The sequence below is a fragment of the Oncorhynchus mykiss genome, chromosome 8 (genome assembly GCF_057628025.1).
Source record: "Oncorhynchus mykiss isolate SJ-2025 chromosome 8, ASM5762802v1, whole genome shotgun sequence".
Taxonomy (NCBI): domain Eukaryota; kingdom Metazoa; phylum Chordata; class Actinopteri; order Salmoniformes; family Salmonidae; genus Oncorhynchus; species Oncorhynchus mykiss.
Window position 1 is genome coordinate 55,502,608 of NC_143029.1, and position 16,136 is coordinate 55,518,743.

The following is a 16,136-nucleotide window of genomic DNA, read 5'->3' on the forward strand; positions in this document are numbered from 1 at the left end:
TGTATGGCATGCTGCATGCAAGTCTGATTAAACCTGAAATTGAGAAAAACGGGTTTAACCGGCAATTGTGGACACAATACTGTATATGGAGCAGCAAGCAGTATTTTTTGACACGTGTTATATTACAGACACTTTAATACATACTTTTAAATTAGATTATGTGGGCTAAAAATACAAATGTAATATAAAAAAATATACTTTTTTAAATTACTAATGTTACTGTCCCCACTACAATTTTTTGGGGGGTTTGTAATTTTGTCTTTGAAACATTTAATTCATTTCTATGGAGGAATGCTTTTACTGGGGAGTGCCAATATGACCGACCTGTGGCTTCAAAGCCTCTCGGTGGCCAATACATAGCATCAGCGATCCATGGTTTATAAACATCATTGCAGGTAGGCCATATGATCCTACTTGCTCTGGACTTCATAGGAGTGACAATGTGACATGATATCCCCAGTTGATATTAACTGCTAACATTAAAGACTTTCAGCTCAAAATGCAGATGTAAAACAGTTTATTTCTGTATCGTGCTTTTTGAAATCGCAATGACCGTTTATGGCTGAAATGACAGGCTACATTTGCATAGCGATTTTGCGCTGGAGTTTACCCTGTGTGCGCGTGCGTGGGCTGCAAGCTTTGAACCACGCCATTTTTGGGATCGAAGGTCAAACGTTTGAAAACCACTGAGCTAGTGAACAGATTGCTGATTTGCTGTACAGCTACAGTGGGGCAAAAAAGTATTTAGTCAGCCACCAATTGTGCAAGTTCTCCGACTTAAAGAGATGAGAAAGGCCTGTAATTTTCATCATAGGTAAACTTCACCTATGACAGACAAAATAAGAAAAAAAATCCAGAAAATCACATTGTAGGATTTTTAATGAATTTATTTGCAAATTATGGTGGAAAATAAGTATTTGGTCAATAACAAAAGTTTATCTCAATACTTTGTTATATACCCTTTGTTGGCAATGACAGAGGTCAAAAGTTTTCTGTAAGTCGTCACAAGGTTTTCACACACTGTTGCTGGTATTTTGGCCCATTCCTCCATGCAGATCTCCTCTAGAGCAGTGATGTTTTGGGGCTGTTGCTGGGCAACACAGACTTTCAACTCCCTCCAAAGATTTTCTATGGGGTTGAGATCTGGAGACTGGCTAGGCCACTCCAAGACCTTGAAATGCTTTTTACGAAGCCACTCCTTCGTTGCCCGGGCGGTGTGTTTGGGATCATTGTCATGCTGAAAGACCCAGCCACGTTTCATCTTCAATGACCTTGCTGATGGAAGGAAGTTTTCACTCAAAATCTCACGATACATGGCCCCATTCATTCTTTCCTTTACACGGATCAGTCGTCCTGGTCCCTTTGCAGAAAAACATCCCAGAAGCAGGATGTTTCCACCCCCATGCTTCACAGTAGGTATGGTGTTCTTTGGATGCAACTCAGCATTCTTTGTCCTCCAAACACGACAAGTTGAGTTTTTACCAAAAAGTTATATTTTGGTTTCATCTATTTTGGTATCATCTGACCTTCTCCCAATCTCCCAATCTTCTTCTGGATCATCCAAATGCTCTCTAGCAAACTTCAGACGGGCCTGGACATGTACTGGCTTAAGCAGGGGGACACGTCTGGCACTGCAGGATTTGAGTCCCTGGTGGCGTAGTGTGTTACTGATGGTAGAATTTGTTACTTTGGTCCCAGCTCTCTGCAGGTCATTCACTAGGTCCCCCCGTGTGGTTCTGAGATTTTTGTGATTTCTTGTGATCATTTTGACCCCACGGGGTGAGATCTTGCATGGAGCCCCAGATTGAGGGAGATTATCAGTGGTCTTGTATGTCTTCCATTTCCTAATAATTGCTCCCACAGTTTATTTCTTCAAACCAAGCTGCTTACCTATTGCAGATTCAGTCTTCCCAGCCTGGTGCACTTCTACAATTTTGTTTCTGGTGTCCTTTGACAGCTCTTTGGTCTTGGCCATAGTGGAGTTTGGAGTGTGACAGTTGGAGGTTGTGGACAGGTGTCTTTTATACTGATAACAAGTTCAAACAGGTGCTATTAATACATGTAACGAGTGGAGGACAGAGGAGCCTCTGAAAGAAAAAGTTACAGGTCTGTGAGAGCCAGAAATCTTGCTTGTTTGTAGGTGACCAAATACTTATTTTCCACCATAATTTGCAAATAAATTCATTAAAAATCCTACAATGTGATTTTGTCTGTCATAGTTGAAGTGTACCTAGGATGAAAATTACAGGCCTCTCTCATCATTTTAAGTGGGAGAACTTGCACAATTGGTGGCTGACTAAATACTTTTTTGCCACACTGTATATGATCGGGTGCAGCGCAAACTTCAAATTGCAGGGAGAGAAGAAATATGCATCTCCAGAAATTGTTTGGTGATCAAGAAAATGAACTGTTTACTTTGCAAGCTCACCAGCAATGGGGCATCATGCAACAATTACTAGCATAGGCCTACCGGTCTTTTGGTATTTCAAAATTGCTTGAAATTAATCATTTACTATTGTAGCTTGCATTTAGAAATGGTTGTTAAAATGTATTATTGCATAATCAAAGTGTGTTGAAGACAAAGTAATATATGTGTAGTTGAACAAGTCATTGCCTGTATAGAAATTTCTTCACTTGACTTGAAAAAACGTATGACCTGACTTGACTTGCTCTTAGAATGCACAACTTGGACTTGACTTGGGAGTCGCCCGTTCTACTTGTGACTCAACTTGGAGACTTGGACCTTGACACTTGAGACATGCTTGTGACTCAAATGATAATGACTTGGTCCCACCTCTGCCCAGAGCAGGCAACATTTTGGACAGGCTAATTTGCTCCTAATATAAGCCTCTGCAGGGGATAGAACATTCAAATGTGACTTGTCATATGCCTTAGCTTGTCCGTGTAAAAACAGCAGCCCTTTTCTACAGTAATTCATCATACAAGCAACAAAAAAATCGTAGCACATTTAAGGATTTTTAACGGGTCTCCTTGATTTTGAGCAGTGGCATAGATTATTTTGGGACAAATATGTTGAAATGTAAGAGGGGAGGATGTCAACGGCAGTAAACATATACAGATAGGTTTGCAGTCGAGTTTAATCCTAATTGTGTTTGCACATCAAGCCAAAATGCAAAGCAAGCACTCCACAAGGATTCTAGCAATAATTTCAAGCATTCTAGAAATGCTCTCTTTTCATTACCATTTACTGAACGAAATTGTAATTAAATCTATTTGAAACTAAGTCTCATTACGCCGCAAGCGAAACAAGCCATACCACAGCAAACGCAACCCCCAAAAAATAAGAAAACCAAGCAAAAGTATCAGATAGCACAAGACAACACAGAACATATCTCCTTTAAGCAGCAATTTTGGCCTGAGGAGGAAAGCTTTTGTATAGCCTCATGGAAAAGTGCTGTAGTGACTACAAAAGCTATCTTTGACAAACATAAACGTCCTCCATGTTTCGGAATGTTGTTAGGTCAAGCTTGTCCATTGTCAGTAATAATACTACATGGAATATCAATGGCATGATAAATACAGAGAGTGGGGGTATATTCCAATAGTACACAAAATACAACTCAGAATAACTTCTCTTGAAAGTCTAGAAGTCTACCTGGACCATCTTTCTCACAACATACAGTGTGTTCAGTTTGTGTGTGTGGAGTTAAATGTTACATCACCACATAATGAGAACATGTTGAGAGTTTATGAGCTAGGCTAGGCAAATGAATCCAAGAGGGCCAATTCTGAGCCCGAGCTGCATGCGAGCAAACTTGAACAGACCCACATATCCTTCACGAAATCTTTGTAGAATTTCAAAGTTTCACACACATATCTCTCAAGTCAGGATATGGCCTGTACTTCATTAACAGCCAAATCCAAACTTGAGAAAAGTACACAGAACGTGAACTTTTTACCCAAACACAAATGTGTGATTTACACGAAACTTGAGTTGTCGTGAAAGTTCAAGTTCAAGCAAACATGTATCTCAAGTTAGGATTCCACCCTTGCTGTGAACTGTATCTTTTGACCGAGTGACAACAACACACACTGGATATCAGTCAGTCACCGGCTAGTAACTCAACCCTGTTCATCTGTGGCAAGGGAAAGTCTCCTGACTTTCCAAAGCTTGTTACATGGCCAGAGGTCCAAAGGGAGACCGGGAAGAAAAACAACGGTCTCATGTAGCCTCGAAGAAGAGTGTTTCGTTTTCAGAGCGAGAGAGAGTGAGGGGGAGAGAGTTGGAGAGAAGAGATAGGACCGGAAGGGAGACAGGCAAGGCATGCAAGTGTATCTGAGTTCTGACTGGATTAGGCCTGCTGGTTATGGATAAGGAAAGAGAAATAAGTGGGGAGGATGAGGAAAAACTGCAAGCATGCCACGTTAGATGGTTACACTAGGAGGATATCCATAAAGGATCATGACGTAAAAGGGAGGGAGTTTGATAGGAAAGCCAAAAGACTGAGGAGCTTAGATAAAGTAGGGAGCTCTGGAGCTGCAGTGACCAGCAGTGGTTCCATCTACTGTACCGTCACGGTTCCTGCCAACTCCACCACCCACCCCTTCCCTCCACCCACCATGTATCAACCCCCCCCCCCCCCCCCCCGTCTAGGTGTATTGCAGATAGACTCTGTGCTTGTCCAATCTCACATCGTTCTGCCCTTTGGCTCAGGAGCGTGGCCAATGTAACAGCGCAGCAGCAGATTCATTTCCTAACTCACACCCAGCACTTTGGAAAACAAGTGCCTCTTTTGGGGTGAGTTGGAATGATGTGATGGAGAGCAGTAAACATGAAGACTCCCATGCTGTTTCATTGTTTACCACGGGTGATCACTCAATCCATGTTTTGAAACCTCAAACTGGAGACACTGCCTTTGCCTCGAAGAAAACAATCTCCTCATGACTCCATTTTTGAAACGGTGCTAGAATGCATAGCAACACTCTCATTATTTCCCATCCTAGCTGTAGAGCTTTTCGTATAATGTTTATGGGTTAATGGGGTTATTATAATGTGGTTAGATGTTAGAACTTTGGTTAACAAATGTGTCCAAATCAAGCTCAAATCCACACTAACGATTTTGACCAGCCAAATGACTTGACATTTATTTTCACCTCAAATAAGCACGGATGTCTTGTGTGAATATTTATCTCAGATGAATTTCCTTTGCCACGTCTGGAGCAAACTGAATCAGCTGGTGAAAAGTGACAAAAGCCTGTTGAATAACTAACCATTATGACATCACTCAATCAATTCTGTGAGGGGAGACACATAATGAAATGGTAATGTGTGTGAACCCAAAAGACTAAAAAGCTTTTGTTCCTCAGCAAAATCTTTGAAGTAGATGCTGGAAAGAGTGGGCACATTATGGATCTATAACAATTGCATAAGGAAGAGGAATACATTTTTTAAAAACGAGAATTGCTCTCAGGCTTGCTCGTGAAGGTGACTTGAAGGAGCTGCTCCATTTTTATCACAAATTCCCTCCGCCTCCGCCTCCTCCTCCTCCTTTTTGCTACCATAAAACAGTTTAGAAAGAGACGTTTGGTTCAAAGTGCTGTTCAAATCATAGGTTTCCCCTATGCTCCTAGCCACTAAAAGCCAGGATGTTTTTTTTTCTGATCACATTTTTTTATTTTTTATATATATATATATATGTATAGGTGCCACATTCATGCCAGCTAATAGGGAAATACCTAGTCCTCCTTTGCCATACTCTGTTTGGAAAGGATAGCAGTTTTTTTGGGGTGGCTGCCCCACGCCACCCCCCCCCCCCCCCCCCCCCCCCCCCCTCCCCACTCAGGGCAGCAGTGGCGCCAGCTCGGTGCAAAATGATGCGTTTTCCACTAGAGAGCGAGAACTCACATGGTATCCCTATGGAGCAGCATAATGGGGAAATAGAAAGTACAACATAACATTATAGACACACGCGCGCACACACACACACACACACACACACACACACACACACACACACACACACACACACACACGACAAACACATACACACCCAAACACACGTAAACATGTTACTTTCAAATTGAACCCATAATTGGACTGTCTCATATAACATGCACTGCTGCGGACTAGTTTGGCACGGAGTGGTGATGGGGATATCATTTCTCCTGACCCTATTAGCCACTCTATTGTGTTGACCCCAGCCGCATGTTGGGCTCAAGTACCATACATATTCGTAGTACCATAGATACCGTTAAATATTTACTAAAGAGCTTGGTTACATTTCTCTGTGGTTCTATGGTTTTCCTTTGTAGTGTTGGGAAATTACTAGACAGATAAAACACCATCAACAATGCCATCCATACTTTCGATTCATGATTTCCACTGTATTTGGCAACACATGTATCTCTCATTGTTAAATTAAGACTTAAATACCAGTATATCCATCCTTGTGAAAGTACCACTTTAAAATGGTGTCATGCAAGTAACTTCAGCAAAACGCTATTCGTTCCTGTAGACTTTGATGAATAGAGTGTTCTTTTGAATGTGTGCCAACAAAACTACTTGGTGAACTAGGATGTGAGTTGCGCCTCACCCTACTGCTTTCCTTTTTCATGTGGAGGTGGACCCAAAGGTCAAACACTCTTTTCTCTGCTGGACCCTATGGCTCAAGGGTGCAGGGGGAATTTGTTAGTGGTGTTAACAGAGGGAGGAAGTACGGGAGGAAGTGTGAGGGAAAGGGAGAAAATAAAATAAAAAAGCAGGCAAGACGTAGGAGAGCAACTGACCGAAAGACTGACTGACAACATGACAGACTGACAGTGGGCATTCCTGTTGACTGATTTGTCTTTTGGACTTTTTGACTTGCAGCCCTTTTTTCATAACGAGACTTACGGGAGCTGACGTCAACCCATCCCACCTCCCTCAGCCCCTACAAACTAAACAACTTAACATCAGATAAATTATAAACTTCAAATTTTCTCGGCATAAAGCGCGGGGTCTGAAAAAAAAAAAAAAAAGTATGCTCTTCCCTGCCTCCTTCCTTTTCTCTGAGAATCTGTGAGAATCCCCACCGCCCCCTTGAGATAAAGCCTGATGTGCAGTTTTGGAGGGAACGGGGATCCTTGGGGCTGCTCAGCATTACCAAAACAAACCATTCAGCAAACAAACAATTAGACACTCATGAATTATGGAAAAGCTGCTAAAATAGCATAAAAACAAGGAGTAGGGACTCGTGTAGTGATCGCTGAGCTAATGAAACTCATGTTTTTTTTCTCTCTCACTCAGTCAGTAGTGTGTGTGTGTGGGGGGGGGGGGGGGGACAACACAACAGGACACCGATAACAGAAAATGAGACTGAGGGAGAAAGAGAGACAGGGGAGTGCCGACACACACAGTGCACAGCGGTGGGGCGTGCGTTTCTGTGGCGTGCGGCAGTGGTTTTCCCTCTCTAGGGAACTCCCTAGCTGTTGTTTACCTCTCGCAGACGCGCACCGTCCAGGCGGCAATGATCCAGGAGGAGATGCTGAAGACAAGCAGCACGGTGCCGGGGCAGATGGTCATGAGGGTCTTCATGACGAAGCGCGTATTGAAGTTGATCTTGTTGAGGGCGCCGATGCTGCGCGACGAGGCGTCCGTGAAGAGCTTGCTGTGCAGCAGCATGACGCGGCCGATCAGGTAGAGGCGCAGGAACATGGGAATGGAGAGGATGATGTCCACGTCGGCGTTGGCCGTCGACGGCGTGTAGGTGAAGGCGATCCGCGCCGTCCACGTGAAGCGGTAATGGCCCGGGATGGGGTGGATGGCGCACACCAGCAGCTCCAGCACGATGAAGAAGATGCGCTCGTACGTCATGGCTATCCTCCAGTCGTCCGCCCCATTGTCCACCATGAACAGCTGGAGAGGAGCACAAAATAGCTTGGTTATGCTTTATTTGACCGTCTTCGTTGGTCACACTTAACAGATGCGGCGCTAAACCCATGCATTTACCAGGTAATTATATAAGCAGGTAGTTTCTTACTGCAGTGTGGGTACACATTGCTCCACCGTGCTTAGCTTTATGCCAGGTTTTGAGACCGTACAAACGTGATCAAATATTTAATAGACACCCCTCCTTATTTAAAAAATGGTCTTAAAATAAGTACCAGAGGGCACCTTGTTGAGAGTACATTGCATTGTTGTCTCACAATTTCTTAGTAAATATCATCATATCAATCAACTGAAGAAGGACAGTTAAATATCTAATGTGCCCAATTAAGCTGACCTGTGTAACGGTTGAATCCTAAAAAAAAATCTATAAAAAAACTTCAAATATTACGATTTATTAATAATAGGCATCATAATCAATGCAATAAGATAATCAAACTCAATTACACTGCATGCATTACTGCATCCATGAAATGTCATTTTCGAGCAATTCAGGCAATCACCACACCACCACATAAATGACGGCATAATGAAATGGTATTTCCTGCAACATTGTTCCATTGTTTCGACTCACCTGGATTTCCCGGGCATGGTACATTATTATAAGACCAAGCAATATAACAGTGGAAAGGCTGATAAGGCATTTCAGTGCAAATGAGTACGAAGATTCCTGCAGTGAGAGACAAAGACATAAAATATTTTTTTAGAGACAGTAATATTGACGACAAACATAAATACAGAAAATATATGAACAATATATTTAGTTCTTTATTGATGATTCGTGTAGAACCTATGTTGACTTTCAGAAGACTGGTCATACCTGGGTCATACCTAAAAGCATTAATATAAACTGTCTAATAAATCTTCACCTGTGTCAATCAGTCTCACGCAGTCTTAATGGGGTGGCAGGTAGCCCAGTGGTTAAAACAGTGTGTTGGGCCAGTAACCACAAGGTTGATAGATCAGATCCCCAAGCTGACAAGGTAAAAATCTGTCATTCTGCCCCTGAACAAGGTAGTTAACCCACTGTCCCTAAGCTGTCATTGTAAATCAGAATTTGTTCTTAACTGACTTGCCTAGTTAAATATAAAAAATGGTGGGCAAAGCATGTTGATTTCAGATTTCTAGTTGGATGGAGCAAATAAATCCTTCCAACTTTTAACTTCTTTGGAGTGACTGTAGTAGCAGAGAAACACTGACAGCGCGGGCAACAACAAACTGGTGAAAACCACCTTTTATTAGCTTAAAACCTAACGAGAGAGCCCCACAAAGTGTTGTCTCAAACATGGCAGTGGCAGAAAGCAAAGGTGAAACATTGGCTGTCTACAGAATGCTAACTACTAATTCATAAACGCTGCCACTAAGAGGGGAGAGAGGTATTTTCAATCTAATAGTAGATGCAGAAACGGCGCAGTTCTGTTGTGCATATCCTGGCATTAGCAAGACGTGACCCTGGATGAGTGGTGCGAGTGATGAATTGGTCGTTTGGATGCTAGAGCTGCAACGCATATAAAGGAATCATAGATCTTTGGAATGAGGGCCTGCCCTACTCGAGTTCCCTCTGTGGGTAAAAAGCAATTTGATAAATCAGCTGTAATAGTGGTGGGGAGTAAAACGTGTTATGGTAATGACGTGGGGTTGCAATCACGATCCTGACAACGGCGACAAAAACAACAACGGGAATCATTCATAAATGTCACTAGCGATTTGTAAAAGCTGCCCATTACTAGGTTGTCAAGGCCCTCAGACGTCCAAGTCGTTGTAAATGGATATTGACATGCTCTCTTGGGGTGGGGTCAAGGAAGCATGCATTAGAATGTGAGCCATTACACTGACCATGCAGCCAACAGACATAGTACGCAGAGAGAAAATTAGCGAATGTATTTTTAGCAATCAACTAAATTGCTTTGCCCCTCAGGTCTCTGGTACCTCCCAAGACACCCTAATGTCTGAAATTGTTTTGAGAAGTCCCCAGTGAAATAACATTGAGTAAACCAATTAATCCACCTGCCGGAAGTTCAAGGATTTTTCAGTCCCAAAGCTCACTCCCTTTAACGCATTCCCCTCCTTAAGGGCTCGGAAAACCTTGATGCCCATGTGACATGCAAGATAGAAAATGGCTCATTCGTCTTGTTGCCCGTCTTATGTGGGAGGAGTGCCCTGTCGCTCAGGGATGGGGTCAGTTCAATTTCAACTTAGGTCAACTCCGAAAATGAATCTAAATGTTCTAAAACAATTTGTTAACACCCAGCAAACAGGGGACGTCCTAAGGAAATTAGGTGACATTCCCATTAGGTCCCTTTAAAGGTTTTCCTTCTGAGAATGTTCTAGGAACAGTAAAACATGTTGTTTACCTAGGGACCATAAGAGGACGTTCAGTACAGGTCTGGGTTTGGTCGCAGTATAACGTAATAATGAGGTATTTTGATGTCCATCAGGGAACGTTACGAAAAGGTTCATATTTGGCTCTGAGAGGACGTTATCCATGGGACATTCAATGATCACAAGGGGACTTTTCGTGATGGTCATGAGGACGTCACATGATTGTCCCAAGGGAACGTTCTCTGGTGGGCCTTTGTGTACTGTAGTTCCATTTCATTTATCAGGACGTCACTGAGGACCATGTCAGGACCTTTTTAGTACTTTCATTTTACAAGTATAATAATAATTAGGAGGGCACTTTTATCACTATGATAAACATAATACTTTCTCTTAAAGGTAGACTCAGCGGAATGACGTTGCTACGAGCAGCGCCGCAGATATTGAGATGAGCGAGATGCAAGATGTTGCTCTCACACAGTCACACACGGTCCCACAAAATATCTGCGCATGTGCACGGGCTTGCTTCATGCTGTTACAGCGTGGTAGCCATAGGACCAAAGAAAGCAGCTGAGAACCAAGAGATTGTGAGGTTAAATTCAAGATGAGGACACGTTGAATAATAATGACTGTATAAATAAGACAAAGAGCTGTGAATGGATCAGAGGTTCACCAATCAGGTCCTTGATGGGATTGGCAACAGTAACAAGGGGTGAGTTCTAATGAAGCTAGGGTGCCCATTCCCTGTGTATAACTTTATTTTTTGAGAGCATCTGCAGTGAGGAATGGGAGAAACTCTCCAAATACAGGTGTGCCAAGCTTGTAGCGTCATACCCAAGAAAACTCTATGCTCTAATCACTGCCAAAGGTGCTTCAACAAAATACTGAGTAAAGGGTCTTTCTTTGCAACCATCAAGTGACGTCCCCGGGACTAACCGGGAACTAGACAAAACCTCTAGGCGACCATTTCGTGAAGATCTGGGGACGTCTTAACAACTTATTTCCGTTTGCAGGGTAGAAACCTTATAAACACCTATAGGCAATATTGGATTCATCAATTCAATTCAAATCAATTTATGGAATTGGCTGGACTTGACCAACACATTGCTGCTGTATCTTTACCTCATGCAGTTGTAAAAAAAATAAAATAGAGTAGCCGTTCCAGCTATTACTTAGGGCAATCAATGCTGGCTCGTAGCATTGACTAGGTGGTGACGCTAGCCAACAGTGCAGCCTTGTAAACATTGGGGCCGAACCTTTCCCCAAGTGCACTGTGAAAAAATGTCTGGACAGAAAGCACTGCCCAAATCCAAATTGATTGGTTGATAGAGCGAATGTTAGGTTTGGGAGTCACGACCAGGCCGATGCGACTCTTTGAGTTTATTGAGTTTATTTTATTTTTACAGGGACTGTGCACATTAATCAACGTTTCAGTAAAAGTGCCGGTTTTAGCCAGCCAGCTAATTTTCAACCGCAGTCCCTGGGCAGGTTATTAAAAACAATTACAATATAGACAATAGCAACATAGGACAAGCAAGACATAGCATACAGACAGAGCAACATAGGACAAGCAAGACGCAGCATACAGACAGAGCAACATAGAACAAAAAGCAGCAAGACAAAATTCATAAAAGCATAAAAGCAACAAAGTGTTTTCACACCTCACAAGCTACAGACAACAGACAACATGGAAAGCGGCAACACACAGCTAGGGACCATGTTCACAAATATGATTGACCTTTAGCCATGTCTTCAAGCATTTTGTGAAAGTGTGATATGTGGTGCAGTTATGTGTGTCTGATGGCGGTGTATTCCAGACAATGGAAGCTCTCACAGAGAAAATGGATTTACTAAAGGTGCTTTTCCTTAAGGGAACAGTCACCTCTCATGGTAGACCTTGTGGATCTGCTGCCATATGTTTGGGTTTTCTGTTTAACAAAAATACTGAGTGGAGGGGGAGCCAGGCCATTTAGGATCTTGAATACAAGACATGTGTCGGTGTATTGCACAAGATTTTCCCAACTCAGGAGCTCATGCTTTCTGAGGATGTAACAGTGATGATGGCTATTGGGCTTCCTATCAAGCACTTTGAGAGCCTGTTTGTAGACAGACTGACTAGGTCTTAATGTTGTACAGCAAGCTTGGGCCCAACTAGTCAAGCAGTATGTTAAGTGGGGGAGTATCATAGATTTGAAGTACAGTTTTGCTACCTCTGTAGTCAAACAATTTTGTATAAATCGGAAATTACTTAGGTTGAATTTGGTTATTTGAATGACCTTTTTCACATGCTTTTTAAAAGAGAGGTTGGAATCAAGTATGATGCCAAGGTACTTAAAATCAGATACCACCTGGAGCTTCTCCCCTGACACATAGACATCTGGCTCAGTAGCATCTGTTGCCCTCTTTGTGAAGAACATGCAAACCGTTTTTTTCACATTGAGATGCAAACATGAGTAACTGAGCCACTTTGTAACCTGGACCATTACAGTAGTGAGTTCTTGTGCAGCTTGTTGTTTGCTCTTTGCATGCACATATATCACTGTATCATCTGCATACATTTGAACTTCAGACCCAGTACAGACAGAAGGCAGATCATTAATGTACAGGCTGAACAGGAGGGGCCCCAGTATTGACCCTTGGTGCACGCCCACATCATAGCTAAGAGTGGTCGACAACTCATTGCTCACTCTGACACACCGAGTTCTGCCTTCAAGGTATGATTTCATCCATCTCAAGGCATCAGGGGAAAAGTTGAACTTGGACAATTTTGTGATGAGAATCTCATGGTTAACAGTATCAAAAGCCTTCCTTAGGTCCAGAAACACAGCCCCAACAATGCCCGCTTTGTCCATCTTGGACTTCACATTTTCCAGAAGAAAGCAGTTGGCCGTTTCAGTGGAGTGTTTCGCTCTGAAGCCAAACTGCATGGAGTGTAATGTGAAGGGGCTGTTGTTGAGGTGGGCAATCAGTTGTTCTGCTATACACTTTTCAACAACCTTTGACACCACAGGTAGTATACTAATGGGCTTGTAGTTACTCATGTCAGCAGGGTCGCCTGATTTAAAGATGGCCATTATTATGGCCGACTTCCATACCCTTGGAAACACACCGAGACCAATAGATGTGTTGGTGACCTTAGCAATTGGGGCCAATGAGTGACTCTTTGTAGTTTTTAAGAAAGGTAGAGTCCAGCCCAAACACATCTTTGGCTTTAGAGTTCTTTAGTGAGCTAATCACCTTGTTCACCTTTGACTCAGTAACCTCCCTTATGATGAAGACAGGTTGAGCGTCATTCACTAGCACTGAGCCCAAGAAACCAGTGGAGGGGTTCTGTGTCAGTACCCTGACAGAGTCAATAAAGTAGGAATTGAAGGCTATTGCTATTTCGACTGCATCCTGTGTTAGATTGTTATTCACCATGATTTCTAGTCTTTTTGCAGTGTTACTATGGTCTTTCCCTGTTAACTTTTTTTAGATTCTCCCAGATCAGTTTAGAATTTCCATTTGCTTCACCAATTATGTTAATAAAAAAACTGTGAAATTACAGCAGCCTCCCCCATGTTGGGTTGTCCTGACACTCCCATGCGCTGGTCAGAGATAATGTCCCAGCAAATACTGAACGTCCTGAGGACATTCGATGACCTTCCCATTAGGTCCGTATACGGTTTTGCCGCTACATTATCTTGTTATCACATCGCGTGATGGTCCCAAAGGGAACGTTCTCTGGGGGACCTTTGTTTGGTTCCCTGTACGTTTTCAGGACGTCACTGAGGACCATGTCAGGACCTTTTTAGGAGGTTATCAGGGCTTTAATTTGACTAGTTCTTAGGACATTGCGTGATGGTCCTAAGGGAACGTTATTTGGGGACACAATGTCCAAAGAATTTCCTAAAAACGTCCTCGGGGATGTCCACGGAACCAACCGGGAACTAGAGAAAACCTGGGGACATCCTAACAACTCATTATTGTTTGCAGGGGTCAGACACTTGGAAGTAGCTCTCTCTATTGTTTGATTGTGCAGCGTCTTTTTTGTATTCTCAGGATACCATTAGCAGCCTAATGAAGACAGTCGTTTGGCCAAGCTCTGCCCTCTGATACGGCAGCAGTTGTCTATTCCAATACGAAATCAAACCATTCAAAAAGGCAATCCTTTTTTTGTTTTTGTTACTTTAATACACATATATCTTTATGAAATTGACTGTGTGTTCACCATGTTTAGCATTACTACATATCTACACATAGCATAGGAGGGTCGTTCCACCGATAGAGTACGTTTTGGGTAGTGAAGTTTAAAAAAAGAAACTGAAAAGAAAAGTCACCTAATTTTAACATTCTGACAAAGAGCAATTTAATAAAAAACATGTTTTTACCATCTCAAGACGTTGAATAAAAAATACAACGAGCCAATAGCGTGCCAAATTAAATAACAGGGTTGATGTTTTCATCTTAAATCAGCCATGAATCCGCTTGTGACATAGGGAATGAAAGCTTGTTGTGTACAACAGGGAGGGGCAATTCAATACAAGCTTCACCCCCAAAAAATGTGTTGTTTAAATATTTCTAGCTTATCCTATCTATCTATTGAGTAACAGGTTGGCATGTTATGTTATGCTCGACGCACCGAGTTTTCCACCACAAAACACCAGAAATGGCTAAAATGAGTAGAAATGGCTCACCTGCATTTATTATACAGTGCCTTGGGAAAGCACTCAGACCCCTTTACTTTTTCCACATTCTTTTACGTAACAGCCTTATTCCAAAAAATGAATTTAATAAAATAAATTCCTCAGCAATCTACAGACAATACCCCATAATGACAGTGCGAAAACAGGTTTTTTGATATTTTTGCAAATGTATTAAAGATAAAAAAACAGAACAGAAATACCTTATTGTGTGTAGATGGATGAGGGAAAAAAACAATTTAATACATTTTAGAATAAGTCTGTAACGAAATGTGGAAAAAGTAAAGGGGTCTGAATACTTTCCGAAGGCACTGTACGTTCACAACTGCAGACCACGTGCAACTACACCAGCCCAGGACCTCCACATACAGCTTCATCATCTGCGGGATCGTCTGAGACCAGCCACCCGGACAGCTGATGAAACTGAGGAGTATTTTGGTCTGTAATAAAGCCCTTTTGTGGGGAAAAACTCATTCTGATTGGCTTTACCCCTGCCCTGTCATGTGAAATCCATAGATTAGGGCCTAATGAATGTATTTCAATTGACTGATTATCTAATATGAACTGTAACTCAGTAAAATCGTTGAAATTGTTGTTTATATTTTTGTTCAGTATACTTAAAATATCTAAGGGACGCTAAACGTACACTATATGTGGAACGACCCAATAGTATTGGAGGTAGGCAACAAACAAAAAGACCACCCACACTAATTACCTTGCCGTAAACTCCCCAGGACAGTTCCGTCTCCGTCACCATGACGACAATCCCAAACATCCCGAAGATGAGGGCGTAGTCACTGAGTCTCTTTCGCTTCTCAAAGAGCGCCCTCCGGTGGCCGAGTCTATAGCCGATGTCTTTGTTCTTCTTCACAGGAGCACCGTTCCCGTCCCTGACCAGGCTCTCGTTGGACGCCTTGCCGGGGTCCTCACTGTTTCCCTTGGAAACAACCACCTCCAGGCCAGAACTGTGCAGCGTCTGGAGGGGCTGTGTTTCGGAGTCGAGCTCTGCTAGGTTGCGCCGCGACGACGCCAGGCTGCCCAGTGGTCTCACTACGCCGCCATTGTGCTTGCAGGTGTTCATGGCTATCTGAGGGAGTCGGCCGCTGCTCTCGGAGAGGGAGGATCCAGCATGGCTCAGCTTCTTTTGCTCAGTGGTTGCCTGGTGGGAAAAAAGACAGGAGGATGTTAGAGAAACAGAAACCAAACTCAACAGTGCATCAGTGTCTGAGGGTGGAGGGATATCTCACCAA

At 42.8% G+C, this 16,136-nt stretch overlaps 1 protein-coding gene across 2 annotated transcripts in view; it reads right to left on the reverse strand.

The window, feature by feature from the left end:
* The window catches only part of LOC110530934 (small conductance calcium-activated potassium channel protein 2), a 65,782-nt gene that overhangs the window by 20,624 nt on the left and 29,022 nt on the right, over window positions 1–16,136 (reverse strand). For both annotated transcript variants that reach the window (XM_036985675.2, XM_090181996.1), the window contains exons 2-4: window positions 15,602–16,045; window positions 8,460–8,555; window positions 7,437–7,855 (exon numbers count right to left, since the gene is read on the reverse strand). In XM_036985675.2, coding sequence (XP_036841570.2) covers window positions 7,437–7,855; window positions 8,460–8,555; window positions 15,602–16,045 — 959 coding nt within the window. The remainder of the gene's footprint in view (window positions 1–7,436; window positions 7,856–8,459; window positions 8,556–15,601; window positions 16,046–16,136) is intronic.